At 38.9% G+C, this 22,344-nt stretch overlaps 1 protein-coding gene and 2 long non-coding RNA genes across 6 annotated transcripts in view; 1 reads left to right on the top strand and 2 right to left on the bottom strand.

The window, feature by feature from the left end:
* Positions 1–21,758, top strand: part of ORC3 (origin recognition complex subunit 3) — a 30,217-nt gene extending 8,459 nt beyond the window's left edge. For 2 of the 4 annotated variants that reach the window (XM_085543699.1, XM_015858896.3), the window contains 14 exons: positions 632–765; positions 2,421–2,580; positions 3,395–3,508; positions 5,208–5,341; positions 5,813–5,876; positions 9,618–9,734; positions 10,450–10,529; positions 14,360–14,493; positions 16,428–16,507; positions 17,000–17,097; positions 18,182–18,323; positions 20,198–20,314; positions 21,065–21,144; positions 21,611–21,758. In XM_085543699.1, coding sequence (XP_085399825.1) covers positions 632–765; positions 2,421–2,580; positions 3,395–3,508; positions 5,208–5,341; positions 5,813–5,876; positions 9,618–9,734; positions 10,450–10,529; positions 14,360–14,493; positions 16,428–16,507; positions 17,000–17,097; positions 18,182–18,323; positions 20,198–20,314; positions 21,065–21,144; positions 21,611–21,716 — 1,560 coding nt within the window. In that variant the 3' untranslated portion in view covers positions 21,717–21,758. Of the gene's footprint in view, positions 1–631; positions 766–2,420; positions 2,581–3,394; positions 3,509–3,650; positions 3,668–5,207; positions 5,342–5,812; positions 5,877–9,617; positions 9,735–10,449; positions 10,530–10,596; positions 10,758–14,359; positions 14,494–16,427; positions 16,508–16,999; positions 17,098–18,181; positions 18,324–20,197; positions 20,315–21,064; positions 21,145–21,610 lie in introns of all 4 variants that reach the window. The other 2 variants (XR_014944866.1, XR_014944865.1) reach the window with 2 other exon arrangements.
* LOC146761471 (uncharacterized) lies at positions 550–1,933 on the bottom strand. Its single transcript, XR_014944871.1, has 2 exons — positions 1,802–1,933; positions 550–1,040 (listed from the first exon to the last, which is right to left on the bottom strand). It is a non-coding gene; the product is annotated as an uncharacterized LOC146761471 (long non-coding RNA).
* On the bottom strand, positions 16,491–18,328 carry LOC146761470 (uncharacterized). Its single transcript, XR_014944870.1, has 2 exons — positions 18,189–18,328; positions 16,491–16,632 (listed from the first exon to the last, which is right to left on the bottom strand). It is a non-coding gene; the product is annotated as an uncharacterized LOC146761470 (long non-coding RNA).
* Positions 21,759–22,344: the final 586 nt, after the last annotated feature.

The raw sequence follows: 22,344 nt of genomic DNA, 5'->3' as shown, positions 1-22,344 counted from the left end.
TACTGTCTCACAGAGTTGTCTTTGTCTTTGATGGCATATAGAATCATAGAATTGCTCAGGTTTGAAAAGACCTTAAAGATCAGAGTCCAACCACAACCTAACCATACTGCCCTAACTCACAACCCTCCGCTAAATCATGTCCCTGAGCACCACATCCAAATGGTTTTTAAACACATCCAGGCACGGTGCCCCAACCACCCCCCTGGGGAGCCTATTCCAGTGCTTAACAACCTTTTCTGTAAAGAAGTGTTTCCTGATATCCAACCTAAAGTTGCCCTGGTGCAACTTGAGGCCATTTCCCCTCATCCTGTCACCAGTGAGACCAACCCTACTCTTGCTGTAAGCACCTTTCAGATACTAGAAGAGAGCAAGGTCTCCCCTCAGCCTTTTCTTCCCCAGACTAAACAGCTCTAGTTCCTTTGTTTCCCTTCAGTTTGTATATTCTTTGCCTTTCCTGCTATGCCAAACAGTAGGAAGAAAACTTGGAGTTCTTGACGCTTCTGATAAGTACAGTTGTAGCAAAAAAGTCAGTTGAGTCACTTTGGTACATTATATTACTGTAGACGTGGGATTCAGTCTTTTTTTATTCGATTGCCTTCTGTTTATTAATGTACAACCAATGACTTTAAAGAGAACAGATTCTGATACTCCGGGCAAAAAAAGAACATCTTCCAGACACTGCCAGTCTCCTCCAGTTGTTGTTATCTTCAAAGACATGGAAAGTTTCACCACAAAAGTACTTCAGGACTTTGTAGTTATCAGCAGGTAATGTCACTTGGAGTTTTGTTCTTCCACTCCATTACTGGTTTTCTATTTGCAGCTGATAAGAAGTATAAAAATGAAGGAATGTTACCAGAGGGGAGCTGGAGCAGACATTGATGCTGCTTATTAGCAGCAGTGATTGAGCAGTGACTGAGCAGTGAGTGACAGACTACTTCAGATGCTTCTGTGCTTCTGTCCTTCCTTAGTGCTGTCTTCCTTAAAATCATCTCCAGCATTGCAATAATCAGCCCCACAGTTCTCCAAAAAGAGCATCCTGGCTGAAAGTGCAGTTACAGCAGGGTCAGAGCCACAGTTGTAGAGTTAATGCAGATACAGCATGCACATCTGATGTCCCCTCTAAATAAGGCTAGGCAATTTCACTTGCTGTGAGGCCCACAGTAAAATTGCTTTCTACTTCAAATCTGGCAGATGGGTTCTCTGGAGGGATGTTTCAAGAAGTAAAATCAGAAATCACAATTATCTCGGAATAATTGACTGTAAGGCAGGGGGAAATGAGGTTTTAATTGTTTCTTAAGTGTCATGCTCTATTTTGCTTTTTGTGGCGAGGATAAATACCTCATTATGAGCATTTGGAGTGCAGACAAAGTGAACTTTATGTCTGTCACAGCCTACTAGCTGCACATACACTTTGAAAAATAGACCTTGTTTCAAAAAATTTCAGAGGATTCGGCTGTTTTCATGATTAGGAGTTGGCTTGATTAAAGCAGAAGAGAAGAGGAGTGCAGTGAAAGCTGGGAAGAGTCACATAATACTTTTTAAAAGTTCTTTGGGTTAATTGTAGAACTCAGATTTATTCTCCTCCTTTGTCTTAAATGTGTCTAAGATGAAGTGGGTTAAGAAGGGATTCTTCTGATTAGTTGATCACAAGATTAAACAGTGAGCAGTAACATGCAGAGTTTTGTTCTTGTGTTTAAGTTTATACAAGGAGGTAATTGTAGGGGTGTCAGCTGAAACACTGAGGTCAATAAGCAGCTGTGGTAAAAGACGATCAAAAAATGAATAAATTGTCATATTTTACCTGGAGGTGATTTAAGGTAGCAACGTTTGGGTTCCCTTGAAACTCCATTTAAATGCTCTTGAGGCTGTTAGCTGTGCAATATCTCTTCTCATTTTTCTTTAATTCTTTGGAAAGAATAAAATATAAGTGCTAACATTCAGTTCTCTGGATGGGTTGGTACAGCACTGTAACTGGAAAGATGCTTTTTATGCTGCTTCCTGAAATTAGAATACTAAAATATCATTTAATTTTGTTTTCTGTTTTAGAGTTTTAAGTAGCTTCCTTTTGCGTTTTGTTTTTTTTTTTTTTTTCTCCTTGTACTGCATAGAATCATAGAATCACAAGGTTGGAAAGGACCTATAAGATCATCTAGTCCAACCTACTCCCTTTACCATACCTACAGAAAACCACTAAACCATATCTCCCAGCTCCCTGTCCAGACGCCACTTGAACACTGCCAGGGATAGTGACTCCGCCACCTTCAGCACACATCAACACTTCTGTTTGTTTGGTTTATTTCTTTATTACAACTAAGTCATATGGGGTCAATGCTGCGATAGGAACGTAATGTGTTTATTTCACGAGTTTCTGCAACGTGACTGTTAAGTTGTTGCTGTTCTTTCTCCCCTCCTTCCTATAGTCAGCATATTGGTGAATTTCCTCTCGTACTGATTTTTGGAATCGCTACATCTCCAATGATTATCCACAGCTTACTTCCTCACTCTGTTTCCTCTCTGCTGTGCATTGAGCTTTTCCAGTCCCTTTCCTGTAAGGACCACCTGTCTACTATAATTGACAAGGTAATTCCCTTTCTGAATAGGATGCGTGTATGTATTCAAGCACAGTGTACACATACAGCCTTTAAATACAAGTTTGCCTGAAGCTTTAGAAATTGAATCTATTCCTGAGTGATGTGAATTTTGGATATTTCTATCCATAACTGCAGGGTAGCTTCTTAGTTCTCAGAGCTTCCTCCCTGCATTGAGACACACCTGCTTTCATCTTTGATTTAAACGGACATCTGTGCGTACTTGCTTGGGCTATTACTTTGACCTTCCCACCTCTTTCAAGAAGAGTAGTGCTTTGATCTGAGCTTCCCTTTGCTGAGAAAAGGATAGCCCTAAGAACAGAATATATCAGTTCCTCCTGAATTCTGCGGTCTGTAAAAAACTTAGTAGTTATCCAAGTGGTCAGTTCAAATAAGCACTTTGCTTATGTAATTTTGCATGTACTCCTCTGTGCAGGAGTTCTAAACTTGTTGCTTTACGTGCTGAAAGTAGTGGTACCCCCACTATTACAGTGATCTGCTTTCCATTATTTGTAATTTAAAAAGTAATACAGAAATAATGGTAAGCTAAAACTAACTGAAAGATTGCACGTTAATTACTAAAAGGAACTTAGAAAAATGTGGTGAAATAATAAACTGAAACACAGTCTTTACATGAGTGTTTGTCCTTCCAGATATGTTTTTAGAAGTTGGCAGCATATTCAGCATCTCATTTACTCAAACACTAATGCGTGCTGAGAGTCATGTTGAATTGTGAATATAAATTCTGCTGAGTTGAATTCAGGAAGGAATTTTTATGCCTGTGTTTTCCTTCTTGTCCCCTTTAGGTACTTTTAACAACCCAGTTTCCACTTAAACTGAGTGAGAAAGTTCTGCAGGTTCTCATCAACATATTCCTCTACCATGATTTTTCTGTCCAGAATTTTATCAAAGGATTTCAGGTAGGCAGTGGGAACAGGAACTCACATTATGGGTGGTGAAAATGAAGTGTGATTCATTCATGATTACCAGACACTGAAAGACATTTCTGGTTCCTATTCTTGCTGTCATTGATGTGGATGAAAAAATGCCCTTTGAAAACAGCTTGGTTCTGTGAACAGGTGGGTGTTTCTCTGCCAAAGTTTTAAAGAAAAGCTTCCAGGAGTGGGTGTAAGCAAGCATTTAAAGGACAGCCCATTCTGCACAAAAAGTTGTATTTAAAAGATGCACTTAATGTGACCTGCCATAGTGGGCAGAAATACCTCTCTTTTGCTTAGTTGTAGCTTCAAACACCCTTGGCACTACCCTTCGTCTGGGTATCAAGTTGCTGCTTTGATCGTCTTGGGCTGGATTTGTCACGGTGTGAGTCAGCTACAGCAGCGTCTCTTCCCCACTCCATGCTTAGAAGTCCTTCTGGAGCAATTTCTACATTCACACTTAAGTTTTCAGAGAAACAGGAGCTGGAGGGTCACTTGTTTATTGCCACAAAGTAGGTGATGCTTGTAATCAGCTGTGCAGCAATTCAGGAGTTACATTTACCCTCTCAGGAGACAATGTGGAAGACTTGGTGAAGTCTATTAAAATAATAATAATAGTTTAAAATTACACAGGCTCTTGTTTTTGGGGTTTATTTATTTGTTTATTTATTGCTTGTCTTTGTATCTAGATGTATTTCTGCATCCGATTCTCAATGTAGCTTTTATTCCTTGTGAGCTTCGCTGGATTTTGTTTCTATTTGCTTGGTGCCGCAGAGGAACTTGCCAGTAAAACTTGATATTTTCAAGTCATATGCATTTAGAGTGTCCAGGGTTCTTTGATGTTTAAGATTCAACTTCTCTTATATGAAAGAGTTGCCAGGATTTAAAGATTCCCCATTGGCCTGATTTGGAAATACAAACCCTGGTCCTCAGGGTATGTCTGTGTCCTTGTGCATCAAAGTACTCAAGGAAGTATCAAGGAAGCAATTTCAGATCAGATTTCCTAAGTGATGATCACAAGGGATCATCGTGGTCCCAGTTATGTCTAGGAGTAACCATAACGTTTCTGACAGGAAGTGTCTCTTCCCTTTGATGGTTTTTGCTTTAAATATTTTTAGTGAGGTTTTCTGTCTGTTTTGAAGACTAGATCTGATTGACACGTGCTGTTATTTTGCAAGGCCCTGGTACTAGGAATATTTAATGCAGCTAAAATCAGTGACAGGGAATTTGTATTTGTGCACAGTAAGAACTTAGCAGTGTATTTTTGTGTACATGAAACAGAAATTGAAATGAGGACATGGTAAGTTTACTTGTATACTGTAGTTGATTTACATATCTTAATATATACACATTTATGAACATTGGAGCTGTATATGTAACCTAAAGAATGCAGTAATTTGCATAAATGAATATGGTTATGTAAGTGGGGAAACAATGAGCTACTGAATTTGAATAGCAGATAGAGCAAAGAAAGGTAGTTATGACTGCATTTAAAGCTCTGTAATCAGTGTAGTGGAGTGATGTGACTTGTGGAATGTTTACGAATGGTAGTGCATTTTTTTTAAAGGAATGCCATTAGTGCCATTGCAGTGTATGTACTGTAGTGATAAGAAAGCCTTGAAGGGTAGACATAGCAGGAAGGGTGAATTTTGTTATCATCACTGGCTCTTGCTTTCTTTTTCAGCTCTGTATTGTGGAGCACTTCCATTCCAATCCTCTTAGTATACTGTGTTGCCAGCTGGAAGAAGCAAAGAGGAGAGTAAATTCTTTATCACATAATCAGTGTGAAAACGTTCGAAGACTGCCCTCTTTTAGAAGGTAGGAGGTGAAATAAATTTTTGGACAGTCTTATGTTTAGTCAGCTTTGAGAATGATGAAAGGAATCTGTGAAGTGTGAAAACTATGGGCTATTGGTGCATATGTTTGTGTAAAGAAAGAAATCTATCTAAAGGAAGATGGTGCTCAGTAATTTCAGAAACCCTAAGTTTTCTGGTATAGGGAGTATAGCTTCTGTGGTTCATACTGTTTTTCCCTCTTGTCCTTAATACAGACACAAGCTATTAAAACAAGCAGCCATAAATCACCATTCAGCTTGTTAAGCTGACGCGGAACATAATCTCTAAGGTTTTCTTGTGGCCTTTCAACTTGCTGGGTCTGACTGCCCCTTTTTGAATCTTCTCAAGTAAATCCTCGCAGCAGCATAAATGCTTTTGATTTTTTTTAACCTTATAAGTTTCTAAGCTCAATCTACATTGTAATTTTTGTGTTCCTGTTTTTCCTTGCCATCAGGTTTGTGGAAAGTCAAGTCTCAGAGAAACAGATTGCACTGCTGACAGCAGACAGTTCCTTAAAGGTAAAATTTTAAGACTGTCTTTGGATAGCACAAATTATTTTACAAATATATTAAATTATGTGGAAGATAATAAATTACATGACTAAGCTGTATGATTTCTATGACTTCTTTCATACACTACGTACTCTGCTTCCTGTCCAGTGGTGGAGAATTAGGATCCATAGGTCAAAGTTGCAAATCTCTGGGTTTTCCCAGTACAAGGCTGCACAGCTTTTCTTGCATCAGCTTTTAGCTACGTGTAGAAATAAAACTGCCTAGAGAGAAGGTTATGAGGCTTATTTATGGTTTTGTCTTATAGTGCTTACTCAGACTGAGTTTCTTGGAAAGTCAGTGAAGTGTTTAAAGAATGAGTAACTAATCTTGAAGGTTATTTCTTAAGCTTTTAATCCTCCGTACCCTCCAAGCGGTCTCTGATTGCATGCAGTAGGGCAGACCAAGTCCTAAGGCGCACGTTCACACCAGATGTTGTGCAGGTTGAAAATCTTAATTTATGCTGCGTGTTTATCTAGAAGGTTGTCAGGTGATTGAGGGCAAGATGCTATTGTGAGCATTTTAAGAGTTCATCGTCCTCTAAAAGATCTGTCAGTAATTATCATTAGCTGAATCTCTCCCAGTACATGCATCGTTCAGGATAAAGTGTTTCTCTCAGCTTCACCTGAAGTGTAGCAACCTATTGGGCAAATGGTACAACCAAAGACAAAGCTACTCATGTATCCTAGCAGGTCTTCCTGGTCTGTAAGGACTTCTCAAATATGAAGAACATTCATAGAATCACAAGGTTGGAAAGGACCTACAAGATCATCTAGTCCAACCGTCCTCCCATTACCATTGTTACCACAAGCCACTAAACCAGATCTCGTAGCTCCTCATCCAGACACCTCTTGAACACTGCCAGGGACGGTGACTCCACCACCTCCCTGGGCAGCCATTCCAGTGTCTGACCACTCTCTGAGAGAAAAAGTCTTTCCTTATGTCTAATCTAAACCTCTGGTACAACTTGCGGCTGTTTCCTCGGGTCCTGTTTGTTGCCTGGTAGAAGAGGCCAAACTCCTCCACATCACAACCTCCCTTCAGGAAGTTGTAGAGTGTGATGAGGTCTCTCCTGAGACTCTTCTCCAAGAAAGAAGACTGTTGTTGTTAATGTTTGAAAGAGAGCAGGCAAATTTGCGAGTGCAATGCAATTCTAGTAGTCAAGGCTAGAGATGATTTATGTGTGATTTTCTGATCTATGGTTTTCAGCATCTAAAATAGCTTCAGCAACTGCTGCTCCCTTGCTGTTTATTCACACCTCAGCAGATGTGCCAGCACAGCAGCTTGCATGGCTGCAGTATAAATGTGATCAAAGAAACAATCCAACTTAAATAACCTGACCAAAACCAAAAAGCCGTGGAGTTTTTCTGCTGGCTTGTTTCTGCAGAATAATTTCCCCAACCTGTTTTCTCTGCAGGTGCATAAATGTGTCTGCTAAAACAGCAGGAAGGAAGGAAGGAGTGGGAATGAGCGGCAGTGACTGCTTCTTTGTTTAAACACCACTTAATGGGCTGCTGCTTTCAAAGTTGAATATTCATCAGTATGTTTAATAAGTACAATACACTCCTTATTTCATAAGCTCATCCCTACCCTGGAAGTCTGGGAAAGAAACAGCCAGAACTCTTGTGTCTGTGTGCATGTGATGCTTCCGATAAACCATAAGGCATTAGTTCTGATCTCTGTGATAGCAGTAGGACTATGGTTGCATTGCCAAGCTGGCAGCATTATTTACTCGGGGGGGGAAAAAAACCCACATTAGCATTAATGAGCTGCTATTTCTTCTGTATACCTTCCTGACCTACAGTACCATTCCTAACTTGGGAAGTACTTTTAAGGATGTGATGGCGATGGTACTTAAAAATTTACTGTTCACTTTTAGGAGCAGGTAAACTTGCTGTTCAAACTTACCAACTACATTTGCAGTGTTCTTTCTCAGCTGCTGTTTGTTGTCTGTGTTGGTCCTTTTTTTTCCCTCTCTTTTATTTTAAACTGCGGGAGGAGTCCCACCTGTTTAGAATAATCAGGATTTAAGTGCATTTTCTCTTCAGTTTTACATCCTAATTGATTATTGCTTTGTCTGAAAGTTTTTCTGGCAAATTTCATTTGAAATTATGTAAGTGGGATGATCTGTTTTTGTTGAAATGATGTTGCATCATCTTCTAATCATGTTTTCAATCTCTACTAAAAGAGAAAGGAGAGAAACAGAATATGCCTCCCCACTCTGTTATTTGGCAAAATACATACTGCATTTCCACTTACATAACTGCATCAGTCTTGATCTGAGAGACCTGATAGGGGAAATACAGATGGAAGAATGCTCTCAGTTTTGTGGAGTAAAATAGATTTAGCAACATTAAACAGAACTTGCTGTCTTCTATCAGTTTGGGTTTTTTTTTTGTGGTGTTGATAACTCTTTTTTAATGATTATTCTTAGCATTCAGATACAAACCTAGAAGCGCCCATCTTAGGGTCTTGGAAGTCATTTAAGTAATTATTAAGCTAGTGACATTTACATTTTAATTGGTAAGTCCACAAAAGAGAAGTGTCTTAATGATTTTTATCATCTCAAACCTTTTCTTAATTTCATGGAACTCTCTGCAACACCAGCTTGTTGTTGATTCCAGCCTGCAGTTTGATACTTGCATCTTCCACGTGTTAGTTTTCCTTTTATTGCCTGCAGAGAAGGATTTTGTTTTGATTTATTTTAAATCTTCAATACCCTTTATTTTTAACTTGACTTTAGAGAATTTGGATGGTTTGTTTTCTTTCATTTATTTATTATTTCTGCTTCTTGGAGTGGTTTGCTCAGAGCTGAGTGAAAGGGCAGTGAAAATGTAGAAAATTCTGATATTCTCTTATGATCCTTGACTACAATCAGGGGGCAGAAGATCTTCTCATTCGTATATACTTAATTGTAGTGAGCCTAAAATGCTTAAATACAGCCAGCAGAAGTTTCTAGTGGGATTTTCCAGAAGCATTACAGATTCTTCCATGGGAAGCCAGCGATGATGAGGTGCAAACTGGTTGATTCAATGGCAGCAGTCCCTTATTTCTTTTTCCTGATACATCGTTTTTATTTTCTTGCTTTTTTCCTGTTTCTGAAAATCTGAATCAATAAATAAATAAGCTGAACTAAAAGCACATAGAAGCAGCAACTCTAGATACTTTTCATAGTATCATAGAATCATAGAATTACCCAGGTTGGAAAAGACCTTGAAGATCATCAAGTCCAACCACAGCCTAACAGCCAAGTCTAACCACAGCCTTTTCTGCGATCTGATCCTTGTATGTACATCTCATTAATAAAAGCAGGAGCCACCCATAATGCAAGAGGGAAATTTTTAAGTGCTTGTGATAAAAAAAATAAAGCAATTAATAAAGACTTGAATAAATGTAGCTGTGTAATTTCTCAGTACCTATTACATGTATTGTCTTGGTTTCAGGAGATATCCCAGCAGCTAAATATTGCTGAAAATGATACTTCTGCTAATCAATAACAGCTCTCCAGTGAGATGGAAGAAAAAGGTTTAAAATACACAGTGTGCTATTGAATGAATCATTTTTACTTAGTGGTCTTAAGTGAAAATGGGGGATTTAAATCACAGCACACCAGAGCATCAAAACCTTGGAGTCGTTTTAAGAACTTTGTGAAGGTTTTAAACAAACTAATGTCATAACGACTTCTGATTGTCTGTTATCCTGTCCCTACAGGAAGCAGTGCGGCAGCTGCTAGAGGACTTGAATGTCTACCATGAAAATTATTTTCCCATTCTGAGATGTCTTCATGTTTTCACATCTTCTCTTCCAAAGTATCCTTTGGGCAAGCAGGTGAAGTACTCTTACTCTGTTTCAATGAAACATCTTTCGTCATTTCCCAGTGCGACATCTGAATTAGTATTTATGCTTTTTATTTACTGCTCTGCTGTTTTGTCCCCTACTTCTCCAATGGAGACAGGGAGACAGATGCTTTCTTGCCATGGGAAGAGAGGAACAGCATGTGGTTTCTCTGCTGGCAGGGATGATAGCTCGTCAGTCAGCAGGAATGTGTTTGTAGAAGGAGGCAAATGTACAGATCAGCAAGTGAATTGGCGAGTTGATTTTTCCCACACTTCCAATTCTCTGTATGAAGTGCAAACAGTGTATACTCTTCTAATACCTAGAAGACTCAAACGGTCTCATTTTGAGAATCTGAGTAGCTGAGTTTTAACAATTTTCTGTGCAAAATAAAATGTCCCTAACTACAGAATTGAAGTGTTCCCAGTATTTAAGATTTAAGAGTTGTTTAGTTAGTCCCTCGCTGATCTGTGCAGTTACCTTCAGCTGGCTGTTTTAAACCTGGTACAGAGCAACACAGACTCCAGCAATGCAGGGAAGTTAGTTGTACAAGATACTGAATGCTCTTGATTTATGTCACAGTCATTCTGTGTATTTGGGAAAGAAGCTCTAAAGGAATTACGTGTTACTTTAAAAAGCTTGTTGTAAGAGTTCTTCATTGCTTAGCTTGTAAAAACATTTTATTCTTTCCTTACTTTATGCATAACAGATCAGGGAACTGCACTGTGCATGTTTGGAAAACCGAGTGTGGGAGACAGAGGAATATGAGTCATCTCTTCAGTTAGCAAGGTGACTTTTTAATCCTTTTTTTTTAATCCCTTTTTTTATTCTGTTTAATACCACTGTACACATGTAGAATATCACTCGTCTGTTACTGTGGAACTTAAAGCTGAGCACACAACCTGCGTTGAAGATCTGCAGCTTGTTGGATTGTTTGCAAGTACAATTGACTGCTTTCTTCATTTTCTATTCCTGCTGTTTCCTACGAAACTCAGCCTAATATTTCTTATGCCCAGTGTAAGTATGCTGAAGACGCTGAGATGTATTTATGTAAATGAGAACATGAGCTGTATAATTGTTAGGGATTCTTTCAGAATTCTTTCAACATCATTACGCTGTATTTTTCAAGACCTTTTTATTAACAGCTGGTCAATCAAGTTGTTAGTTTTAGTTGGCCTAAGCTGTGATCCATTCTGACAAAATCAGAATCTGTTCCAAATGGTACCTGTGGCCTTTATTTCTTATTTTGCTGCCTTTTTTTTTTTAATTATTTTTCCTTTTTCTTTTTTTTTTTTTTTCCACATAAACTTGTCTTTGAGTTTATACAGGGATTATGCTGATCATTATTGAACTTTAGGAGAGCTATACTGTATTGTCTATCAGTGTTTAAAATTGAAAAGTCATCTAAGACAGTTTTGATTATGGGAAACCTTTAAGTTGCCATGTTGCAACACAGACTTTTAAACTTTCTCTCGTGGCAAGTAACTGTTTTTTGATAACTGCATTCGTTCTAACAGTGCATTATTTATGTTGCTCAAGGAGTTAATGCAACACTGTTACCATAACTTCCATGTCAAGAGTCTGTGAGGTTGTGAGGTTTGACATTTTGACAATAAGTTGAATAGAAAAACCATGTCTATGGTGGGTGGAGGATCACTATCTGGGCTCATGTACGTAAGAGACATTATCCCCATACTGTATCTTTACCACACTGCATTCTCCCACAGCTCCACTTTGCTATATTTTTACCCTCATCCCATTGGAAGGATTGCTTGCATGAGTTGTCATGTCTGCAGTCATTTCTTAGTTCTGACTCTACTGAATCTTGACAGCACTCAATCACTTATCTGCCCTTTGTCACAAATGTGTCACTATGATTTTCTGTTCTGTTTGTTCTGTAATATATAGTGACTCTTGGCCATTTTTACCTCTCCTTTTTTCTCCTCGTATGTTTAATTTGCTTTCCTCCTCTCTGAATTCATTTGCTTCCTTGTTGATGCTGCCATCAGATTCTGGCTTATTTCATCTTCATTCTTTTTTGTTCATCTCTCTCGTTTTTTTCTCCAATCCTGGCAACCACTACATGGAATTTCTGGTAGAGATAACACTGATCAGCGTAGAATAGAAATATCAGCAATCAGGGTTATTGATTTCATAGATAAGGTGTGGGGTTTTTTTTGTTTTTTTGGTTTTTTTTAGTTTGATTTGGTTTTTGCTTTAAATCCAGAAATTCCATCATTTTTTTTCTAACTTCTTCAATGTGAGTTCCTTACAATATTTGAAAGTCTGACTGGGGTTATATATATATATTTTTTTCAGCTTTTTCTTCAACTCCCTTCTCCCTTTTAACAAATATTTACAGTCTGATTTTTCTGTATGGGGATCTTGCTGGTGTGTTGCAGAAGGAAGTGGCAAAATGTGATCTTTGCCCTTCCACTGAGTCCTCTTTGCTTTTCGTCCTTTGCTTTACTATGGAATTTATTGACTGTTCTTTAATATCTCTGCTTTCCTAGGGGCTGTATCGCCTATTGATATTCCTTGTGCTCATCCTTCTGTTATTTTTCAGTGTTTTCTGGAGTCATCTTTTTTCATTGTATTAAAGAAGTTAAAATTAGAGAAGAGAGGGAGTGAATGTAGTCCAGTCAGAACAGAGAGAATCAAGAGGTGTAGGAGCATGTCTCTCTTCACTGATGATGGAGAGCTGACTGGCTTGGGCATCTGATCAAGATTTACATGGCAAAACATTTTAAGGACAGTCTTCTATCTGTCTGAATACAGTACTGTGGTTTTGGCTGCTGATTGCTGATGTCATTGGTCACATGCTGCTTATCACAGTCCAGCCGTTCTATATCATTGTGTTGTCCACTTGCCTTATCGGTTCTTCAGGCAGTTCTCCTTTCAGCATTCTGGAAGTGTTTCTGTGGGTTTCATCCTGGCTTCCTTTCTTCTCTTCCATAACTCACGTCTGAGTAATAAGAGATATTTATTGGATGCATGTGGATGATGTGAGATTTTCTGATACCTGGAATACCTTGCAGTAGTCTTGGGTTCAGAAGGCTGGAAAATATTTTTTACTGTTTCCCAGTGTACAGTAACAATGCTTTTGCCTGTTGTTTGGACCTCCTAGTCTTATCATCTTTGTAAATAAATTCTTCCCTAGGTTCTTATGCCTGGGATACTTCTAGAACTTGCATATTGAAAAAAAAAAAAAAACAAAAAAAAACCCTAATATAAATGAATGGAAAAGAATGTATTTTCCATTTATGTATCTATACATCTCATCATCCTCTTGTCATTTTATGTATTTAACTACTGCAGTGTTTTCTCATGCCTGGAACAAGGCCATCTTGTTCATCTGTTGTTCTCTACAAAATAGTAAATGTTTTCTACCTTTTGTGTGGTCAAGGTCGCCTTCCTTTTGTTAGCTCCTGCTGTTATTCTTTACAAAATGAAGGTATGTAAAAGCAACTGTTGCCTCGCAAAAAATCCATAACTGCAAATCAGGTAAACATCAACTGCTAATCAGAAACTGGAACTTGAATTGCACTTGCCCTTCCAGACATCAGTAAAGCTACCCCAGCCTCTTCCAAATGCCTCTTTAAATCCCTTTTAGATGATGTTTAGCTGGCTGACATGGGGAACCACTGCCTGACACACTGATGGCCGCTATTTCATTTGTTTGTTATCATCTTTTTTTATGTATCCACATCTTTTCTGTCTTATGGAATCCTTTAACTGTTGGTGTCTTTGTTTTGTACTTTATAAAGAGAAAGCAAAACCACACGGATAAGCTGAGTAGGGCTCTTAGAAATATTAGCTATTACAAATATGTGATTGTTCAAAACTGTTTGGCAATTGGAATCTCTTGCCATGCATGTGTAGAGGTACTGGCTGGATCTGGTGACTTAATTCTGGAGCTCATTTGTGGCTATTAGCAAGGACTTGCTTGGTTATCTTTTGAATGAAGATTGTGAAACTGGGAAGTGCTTGGTGACGTTTACAAAATGCCCTAATACATAAATAAAACTAAGTAAACACTTAGGGTGACTGAGAGAGGTCCTTTTCAACTTAAACGATGCTGTGATTCTAGGAGTGGTTGGGTGGTACCAATTAAATACAGAAAGCAGTAATTCCAGTTCAGGTTGAGAACTCGTTTTGAATCACAGAGAGTAATGTACTTCTTGCATGGGTGAATGTATATTGCTCTGTCCCAGCTGAAACTCAGACATTCTGATTTCATAATATACCGTCTTCTTTGGAATCAGTTTTAAACCTTACTATATTTTTTGTAATGGGGTTCATAGTTTCAAAAGCTACAAATTCTCTAAACTTACAGCTCTGTATCCACTGAGCTTTATTTTGTGTGGAATATCAGAAAAAAGGTTTCCTTGTCAGTCCTGTAGAAAACTGGTAAGTATGTCTGTCCAAAACAATTTTGTCTGTTTGTTTGCATTTGTTTGGTATCTCTTAATGTCAAAAGGTGAAAAAACTTGTCTTTATGGAGGTTTTCTCCTTGAAAAGGATTTTTTTTTCTAGTTATTTTTTACCTTTTTTTTTTTTTCAGTTAAGAACATCGAAAGATGTTTTTGTCATTCTGTGTCCGTAATTGTGTCTTTTAGGATGTTGAATAAGTCTGATTTGGTAACGATGCTTCAAAAGTGTGTGGAAATTCTTGTGTCATCTCCTGGAAGGGAGTTTGATGAGATAGTAGAGAAGCTGAAGGAGTTCTTGACCCGGTTTCAGAAACTAGAAGGTGGGTGTGCGTCGTCATATGTTCCCTTGCAGATTGAACTGAAACTGTTCTGTAATCAGACAAATGGTTATTTTTTTTTCCTGGTCATATTCCCTCATTGCAACAAGCTGTCAGATATTTCAAGATTGTTTTGAAGTACAAGACACATTAGGACGTGTTTATATGCTTTACTGGTTTGCAGTTCATGCTTTTCTAAGGCAGAAGAGTGATGTAAGATAAGAAATTGGACAGATCAGCAAACATTACTCACTGGATCTGTCATGTGTATTCTGAGCATTTCACCAGATGTTGCAATTACTAAAAATATTTAACAAAACAGTTTTTGAAAGATAAACAGAAGCAGATTTCCTTCTGACGTGGTATTCAGTCCAAATGTATATAAAGTCGTTGCACTAACCTGCAGTTAGATTCACACGAAAGCTAGACCAGTGTTGGTTGTCACAGCGCTACTGACACGCTAATCTTGCCCCCTCTATTTGGTTATTCATGGTAGGGGGACATTACGGAAACTTGAAGAATGCAAATGAACAGCAGTTTTCCATCTTTCAGAGACAAGTTAACAAAAAGTGCCATATTCCATCAGAAACAGGAACTGATGTTTTCCATTTGTTTGGAATAAGAATTTGGTTCTTTCCTTTGAACTGTAAAGAAGTGCTCCCTCCTGTTTCTCTTTTGAATATGAAGTGGCCACCGTCTCTTCTGTTGTATGTGTATTAAATGAAGGTCATTGTCAGTTGGAGCTGCAATGCTCCATTTGGACAAGTAGGTTAAGCTTGGCTTCTTTAGGAGAAAAATTGTTGGGTTTTTTTGTCTATAGCATGTAATTGTGAAAATATACAGCAGTGACAGGGCTGTGGTACAGGAATGGGGTGACTGCATTAAAAAGTAATGTGTATTTCGCTGAGGGTGCTGGCACTGAAGATCCTGAACTACATTGGAAAACCTAATGGTTGATCTAGTTTGGAAAATTAAAATTAAAGCACTTTAAAATGTAAACTTTTTAGAAGTATTGGATCAAATAGTTGGATTTTTACCTTGGGGGGCGGGGGGGAGGGGGAAGAAAGAAAAACAAATGAGAATATAGCAACATACAGAACGGTTAGATGAAAAGTCAGTATTTATTTCAAATGATGATTTGAAGAAGTTTTTAAAGCAAGGTCTTATGAGTCCATGCATTATCATTCTGTATAGATCACTAACAAGCTTTGTATATGATGATTGTTACTGCTGATGGGAGCTTTATTTGTGATCTGTAGGTGAAATTTCCATCTTAGTAACATCTTTGTCCATGAATAAGGCAAGAAACCTAGTTCCATTATGAATAGGACATAACCTTTATTGTTCAGTCAGAGGTTTTGCTTGTTTGTTTCCAAGCTAACCCCCCACCCAAATTAACAAACTATATGGCTATGAAAATGAAATTTGATTATAAATTAAGATGAAAATAAATATGGAGAACAAAATATGTGAGCAGGCTTAACATTTGCTACTCTGGTTGCAGTTTTTACATTTAGTGGGTGGGCTTATTTCCTATTTAGTAATTGTTGCCAATGTAAAGGAAAAGAAATTCAGTGTGTACAACTTCTTGAATGTTCATTAAGCATCGATACTGTCTTGCACTAATCTGTCCAGTTTACAAAAGCCGAGTTTATGACCCAGAATGACCTAAGTGGATTTCAGGTGACATGCAAGGCTAGTGCTGGATCTTTTCTCAGGGATGCGTTGCTTCACTTATTTAATAACTGTTGGATAAGCTGCACTGCTGACTCCTTTTTAACAGTCTTTTACAAGGGAAGGACTCAAAAGCTGCCTGTGTTAGTGTCTGTGAACAGGTAACTCTGAATGCTTCTCAGATTGCTTGGGTTAGGAGGTTTATAGGTGAGGAGGAAGAGTTTACCCCCACATAATAAACACTAGTTTTGTTCCCGTAACAGAAGTGTACCAAGAACAAGATGAGTCCATATCACCACAAAAAGAGCTCCAGAAGAAGACAAATCTTCATCATCTTCAGAAGGTGAGGCATGTGTTTGCTTTATTCACTAGTTCTTTAACTGAATGTTTCTTTAGATGTATCAGTCCGTGATTAGGTCTTTCCTGCTTCCTGGAGCACTGGGTGAAAGTTCTGTATAAGTAATTCTTCTGAAAAATGAAGTAATAATACCAACTCTGTATGTCAGGCCTACCTGATGTGTAGAAAGTGATAGAAAATATCTGTCATTAACTAGAATTTTAACATGCAAATTAGGAGATTTCTTTCTATTTGACTTGTAAATTATGCTTCTGCCTAACCCACGTTTCTTCAAGCTTCAGGCCTGAAGAATTTTCGTAACTCCTACCAGTTTGAGAACTGGATACACTGGCCTAAATAAACGTAACACGTTTCTTAACATCATCGATGAAGACAAGCCAGCAAAAATTGATTATACATATTCAACATGTAGATTGTGTTTTCCAGAGAGTAACTACCTCCCATGTAGTTTTAGGCACTGCTTTTTTTTTTTAACAGACTTTGTTGGAGATGAAGGAATCAAGGCGGTCTAAGAAGCTGACAAAGTTTGAAATGCTTCGTTTTGAAGTTGTTGACTATATAGACAGTCTTGTAAGGTGAGCTTTCCTGTTTGATACTTCTGCATTGGTTTGCACTATACGCTAAAGCAGAGATTTTGCTAACAATTTAGCATGGGAATAAGTCTTGTCAAAATTGCCTCTTGATCCCCATGGTACAAAGCATGTTTCTTCCCCCTTTTCCCCCCGCCTTCTTTCTTTCATGAGCACTCTTCCAACTATTTATTTTCAGTAGATTAGTGGAAGTAATCGGCACATGAATTGAGAAACTGATTTTGGAGAATAAAGTGGAGGGAAGGACTGGGTGTACATCATGAAAATTAAGCCAAGAGTTTTCATTTAAATCTTTGCTGATCTGTTCATGAAGCTGCATCTATGTCATTTTGGGAGCTGTTTAGCAAGGAAGGCGTAGCAAATAGAGGCTTGAAGGCAGTAATGTAACAGAAAATTTGAAAGACCTGGGGTGCGTGGGCTAAGAGACGAAGGCACTTATTACTGTACAGCTTTAGTAAAGGGAAGTTGCGGGCTGAAAGTGTGTGGTGGCATGGGTGGGAGTAGAGAAGCTGATAGAAGTATGGCTGAGCATACAAAAAATAACAAAAAAGCTTCATATCTGAAGATGGAGTTAAGCGAAGATTCATCAGGGCACCTCAAGATGGATGAGTAAGATCTGTGAAGTAGAGCTACATGACTGGTGTTGGCATTTATGCCCTCATTTTTGACTTTATCTCTGGCCCAGCTAGAATTCTAAATTAAATCTGTTAGACTAAATCCATTAGATCAAGAAACCTCTAGATGTTGTACTGAGGGACATGGTGTAACAAGGAAGTATTGGTGGTAGGGGGGTGGCTGGACTTGGAGGATCTTAGAGGTCTCCTTAGAGGAGGTTGGAGGTCCTTAGAGATTCAAACTTGGTGATTCTTTGATTATATGGTGCAGAGTTGATAATTATTGACTTCTTTGCTTCAAATTGATTTAGGCCCTGTTCATCTTGCTTTATGAGATCTATCAGTATTGGTCTGAATACCTCATTGTAGTCTCTGACTGCAGTAGAATTCTGTTTTCCCTTAAGGTAAAGCTTATTTCTCACCTCCTCACCCCGTACCTCATGTTATTTTTTCAGACGTTACCTTGTTCCAGCAGACCACAAGACTCTGCATGAGATTGTGTATTTCAACACAGCCAGCGTTCTCCGCGAGCACTTGAATGCTGCCCCGAGGATTGCACTGCACACAGCTCTGAATAACCCATACTCCTACCTGAAGGTAAGAAACAAGGGGTTTGTTTGCAGGGCCTGAGTTGTTTCTCAAGGCTGTACATGAGGATGATGTTAAAGACTTAGTTTTGCTGTTTCATGTAGTCTGGCACATGGCCAGCTGTTCTGTAGAGCGCCAACATGTCAGCAGTGATAAGCAACTGGGAACTGTGCTATGAGCTGGGGAATCTGTCTGACTGAAATACAGAAGCTGATCATGGGAAGAGTTTTGTATGGGAAAGCTGTTTTCCAGAGCTTGTTCTAGTCATGATCTTCTCTTCTGTAGTTGTTTTGAGTGGGAGGACTGTGTCCATGGGGGGAATAATAGTGTATGGCTTTTTCAGAGACATCTTTTGCAGGGCTGGTCTTAGTCCTCACTGTGTAGACTTGCAGACATGCTGTAAGGTACAGGCTCTGCTCAGTGTAGTAAGGAGATTTACAATAGATGTGATGAAAGTTACACAGCAGATTTGAGTCTGTTTCATTTAACGTTCACTTTAATATCTGTTGTGAATTGATATCCTGTCTACTATGAGCCCAAGAAAGGGATTGTTATGGATTTTGTGAGTTAAGCTGACCTTTATCTAGAGAAGAAAAAAAAGCCCTTTTCCCTTCTTCTTTCTTAGATCAAATTCACATAATGGAAGGAAATTCACATAAAGGAAGGAAAGGAATAGCACAGGATTTGGAGAAGGAGTAAATTTTTATTTATCTGTTTTATCCTTGATTAGAGGTGATACACAAAGTTATCCTCATGTCCTAACGCTTCTCTTTAAAAGTTAAAGAAGACACTGGTTATATCTGCACGTGGGTGCTTATTTGTTACTTGAGTCGAAGTCAATGCGTAATTATCTGAAACCATACTTGATAAAGATTGGTCTATATTATATATATATCTATATTATATCTATATATCTATCTAATATATCTAGTATATCTAATATCTATAATATATAATCTATATTATATATATTGTCTATATTATAATATCTATATTATATATTAGATATATCTAATATCTATGTTATATATGTATATATTTATATAGCCAATTTGCTTTGGGTCTGGTGGACTTCCCAACTCTGCCATATTTGTTGCCATGTTTAATTAGTGCATAAAGGCATTTTAACAATAATTTCTGAGAACCAGAAGGAATAATCAGTAGTTGTTGTACTAAAGGAGTTGGCTTCTTGGTGCGTGTGAAACTGAAATCTGAACAAAAATTTCCATCTGAAATGAAATATCCTGCAGCCGTGCACATTTTCTTCTCGCTCAAGTGGCTTTTTTACTCCTAAATGGTTCAGTGCTGATGACCTGGATTTCCCGACATACAGAACAGTTTGTGAGACATCAGACTTCTGCTTTTATAGGTCTAGGGTTTAAAGCCAGAGAGAAATGACTGTGACATTTCAAAGGTAAAGCTCTGAGGTGAGGGAAGCAATTTAGCTTTTTAGGCTGTGTGATCTGTGTTACAGCTTTCTCTTTCCTTTCTGGAGTGGGTGTGGGGGGAGACGTGACACCTTCTTAATTACTGCATGGTAAAAGTCTGAGATAAAAAGTGACACGTTTCTCTCCCTAAATCCATAGAGCAGGCCGTGTCTCTGGGATACATGAATACAACTAGAAAGGATAAAAGCCAGGCCAGTTAAGCGTTCAAATAGAGAATGAAGGAGTAGCTGGTGGGGAGGGGGCTTGTGTTTTAATGGTGTGTTTTCTTTCTGTTTTGTTTTCTTCTTTGCACCATCAAGTTCCCACTGAACGCATAAGCAGCAAACATTTGGTTAAAATACCCCCCTGTGCATTTCCTGAATCATGTTCTATTTAGCACTAGAGTTTGTTTAATTTTAAAGACTGACCAGAATCGCTGTTGTTGGTTTTCATCAGAGTGAAGCACTGAAAAGTGATGGAGGAAGCATTTCTAACAAAGCCCCTGACATATGCATTGCCTATAAGCTTCATTTGGAGTGTGGCAGATTGATTAACCTCGTTGATTGGTTAGAGGTATGTAACAATGCAAACCATGCCTGTGCCTGCTCACAGTATTCTGCTGATTTACCTTTCTGCTGCTTATCTGCTCTCGTTTAGTGCCTTTTTTGACAACCGAGCTCTTTGAATGCCTCAGTTCTCCCCTGCGCAGGAAATGAGCAAGTGCTGCCATTGAAGTGTGTGCTCTGAGGGCAGAATGCTTATGCAAGGGAAGAGCAAAGCTTCCAGCTTGGAACTCTGTTTCATACCAAAACCAGAGAATATAAAAGGAGAATGTGCATAAATGATATATTCTCTATTACTCCCTCACAACAGTGTAGAGAGCACCCTTTCTCCTTGTTCTGAACGTGCTTCATTTACTGCTGCCTTGTTTGGGTACTGGAAGAGAATGTGGACATTCTCCACTCCCTATCAAGCCTCCTCATGTCACTGACTTTGATAGGTCTCTCTACAGCCAAGATCATTTCTCCAGATAGTTTAAATTGCTTTGCCTTCTGCATTATTTCCTTCTCAGGACTGGTCAGGAACTAGGACTTAAAATGTAAGCATGTGAGTTCACAGGGTGATGTTCTTCTGTATTTCTGTGCTGGTGACACGTAACCTCGCTTGCTCTTCTGATTGCTGTGACAATGACATCCGCACAGAGCTGCCATTCCAAGATCTCATTCCTCCCAAGTGGCAGCGATTGGCTCCAAGCTCATTCTTTTCAATGGAGCTCTGTCTGTTTATGAGACCATTACCCCTGTGCTGCTTTTCCCTTTCTAGGCTTTCTCCACTGTGGTGACGGCAGCTGAGGGACCGACTGCAGACGCAGCATCCTTAGAGCAGGTGGATGATGTTATACAGTATCCTTTCTCATTTCTGTCTCATGTTTGGCATTCGACCACTTACAGGATTAGTGTAAGATTTTTGAACCGCAGCTTCCCGTGCACTGATAAACAACTTCAGGAACAAAATAAGGCAGCTAATTCCAGCAGCACTAATGTAATGAAAGTGTCACAAGAATGGATCACGTGAAGTACTTGGGCTGGAGGCAGTAAGAGCAGCTTTAGACCAAAGGAACATTTTGGATCTGAAATAGAACAACAGACCTTGCACGATGAAGCTGCTCTGTTGTGTTGAATCATCTGACATTGGATATTTGTGCTTCCATAGGCCAGCCATACTCTGTCCTCATTTCCAACACTTTTAGTGTGCAGTACAATATTTTGTGTCATGTACGCATGCCATACCTTAGAAATCTTTCCCTCTGTACCATAATGGTTTCTCTGTCACTTACTGCCATGAAGTTTCCTTTACAGACGTGTCCAGCGCTCGTTTTATTCGAGCTGTTTCTGAACTGGAACTCCTGGGCTTCATAAAGCCCAGCAAGCAGAAAACTGATCACGTGGCACGGCTGACCTGGGGAGGCTGTTAATGTGCCACCACAACCTTAATAAAGCTGTTCTTTGTAACCTGGTGCAATGGCTGCGCTCCCACTCAACCAGTCTTTGCGTAACTGAGTCAGTGCTGGGGATGACTGAACGCTGTGTTCTGAGTGCTCGCAGGGACTTCAGTAATGTTGTTTTTAATCACCTGCCTCCATACTGTAATGTACTGCTCATGTTCCAAATACTGCAGCGTTGCACCCATTTTAATCTTCTTTGATGTATGATAGTTAACACTATACTGATATAATTCAGGCTACCAAGCCAAAATGAGAACACTGGTTGTGTCAGCTGCAGCAGTGATGAAGCAGCATCCTTAACTTGCTCATGATCTGATAGTAATTGAATCATCATTATAAAGTGCATTCCAGATCCTTGAACTACACATTTAAACTCAGTACAGTAAAAAAGACACCAAGTTCCCACCCTCAGCAGCTGCTCCATATCCTTCAAAGCAGAAGTAGGAGTCGCAGTACCTTGAAAATCTTCATCAGGAGGAAGTGAAAGGGACTCTGCAAGCAGAAGCTGCACATTTTTCCAGAGCAGGGTGAATGCCTGCTATGTGTGATAACCTGGTCCCCAGGCTGCAGCAGTTCAGCTGTATGGGAGGAGCCTTCA

This window comes from Coturnix japonica, chromosome 3 (assembly GCF_054131305.1).
Source record: "Coturnix japonica strain WE chromosome 3, WE-NBRP24, whole genome shotgun sequence".
In the NCBI taxonomy this organism is placed as follows: Eukaryota; Metazoa; Chordata; class Aves; order Galliformes; family Phasianidae; genus Coturnix; species Coturnix japonica.
Note: the sequence above shows the minus strand (reverse complement) of the source record. Positions and strands in the feature narration are given on the sequence as shown.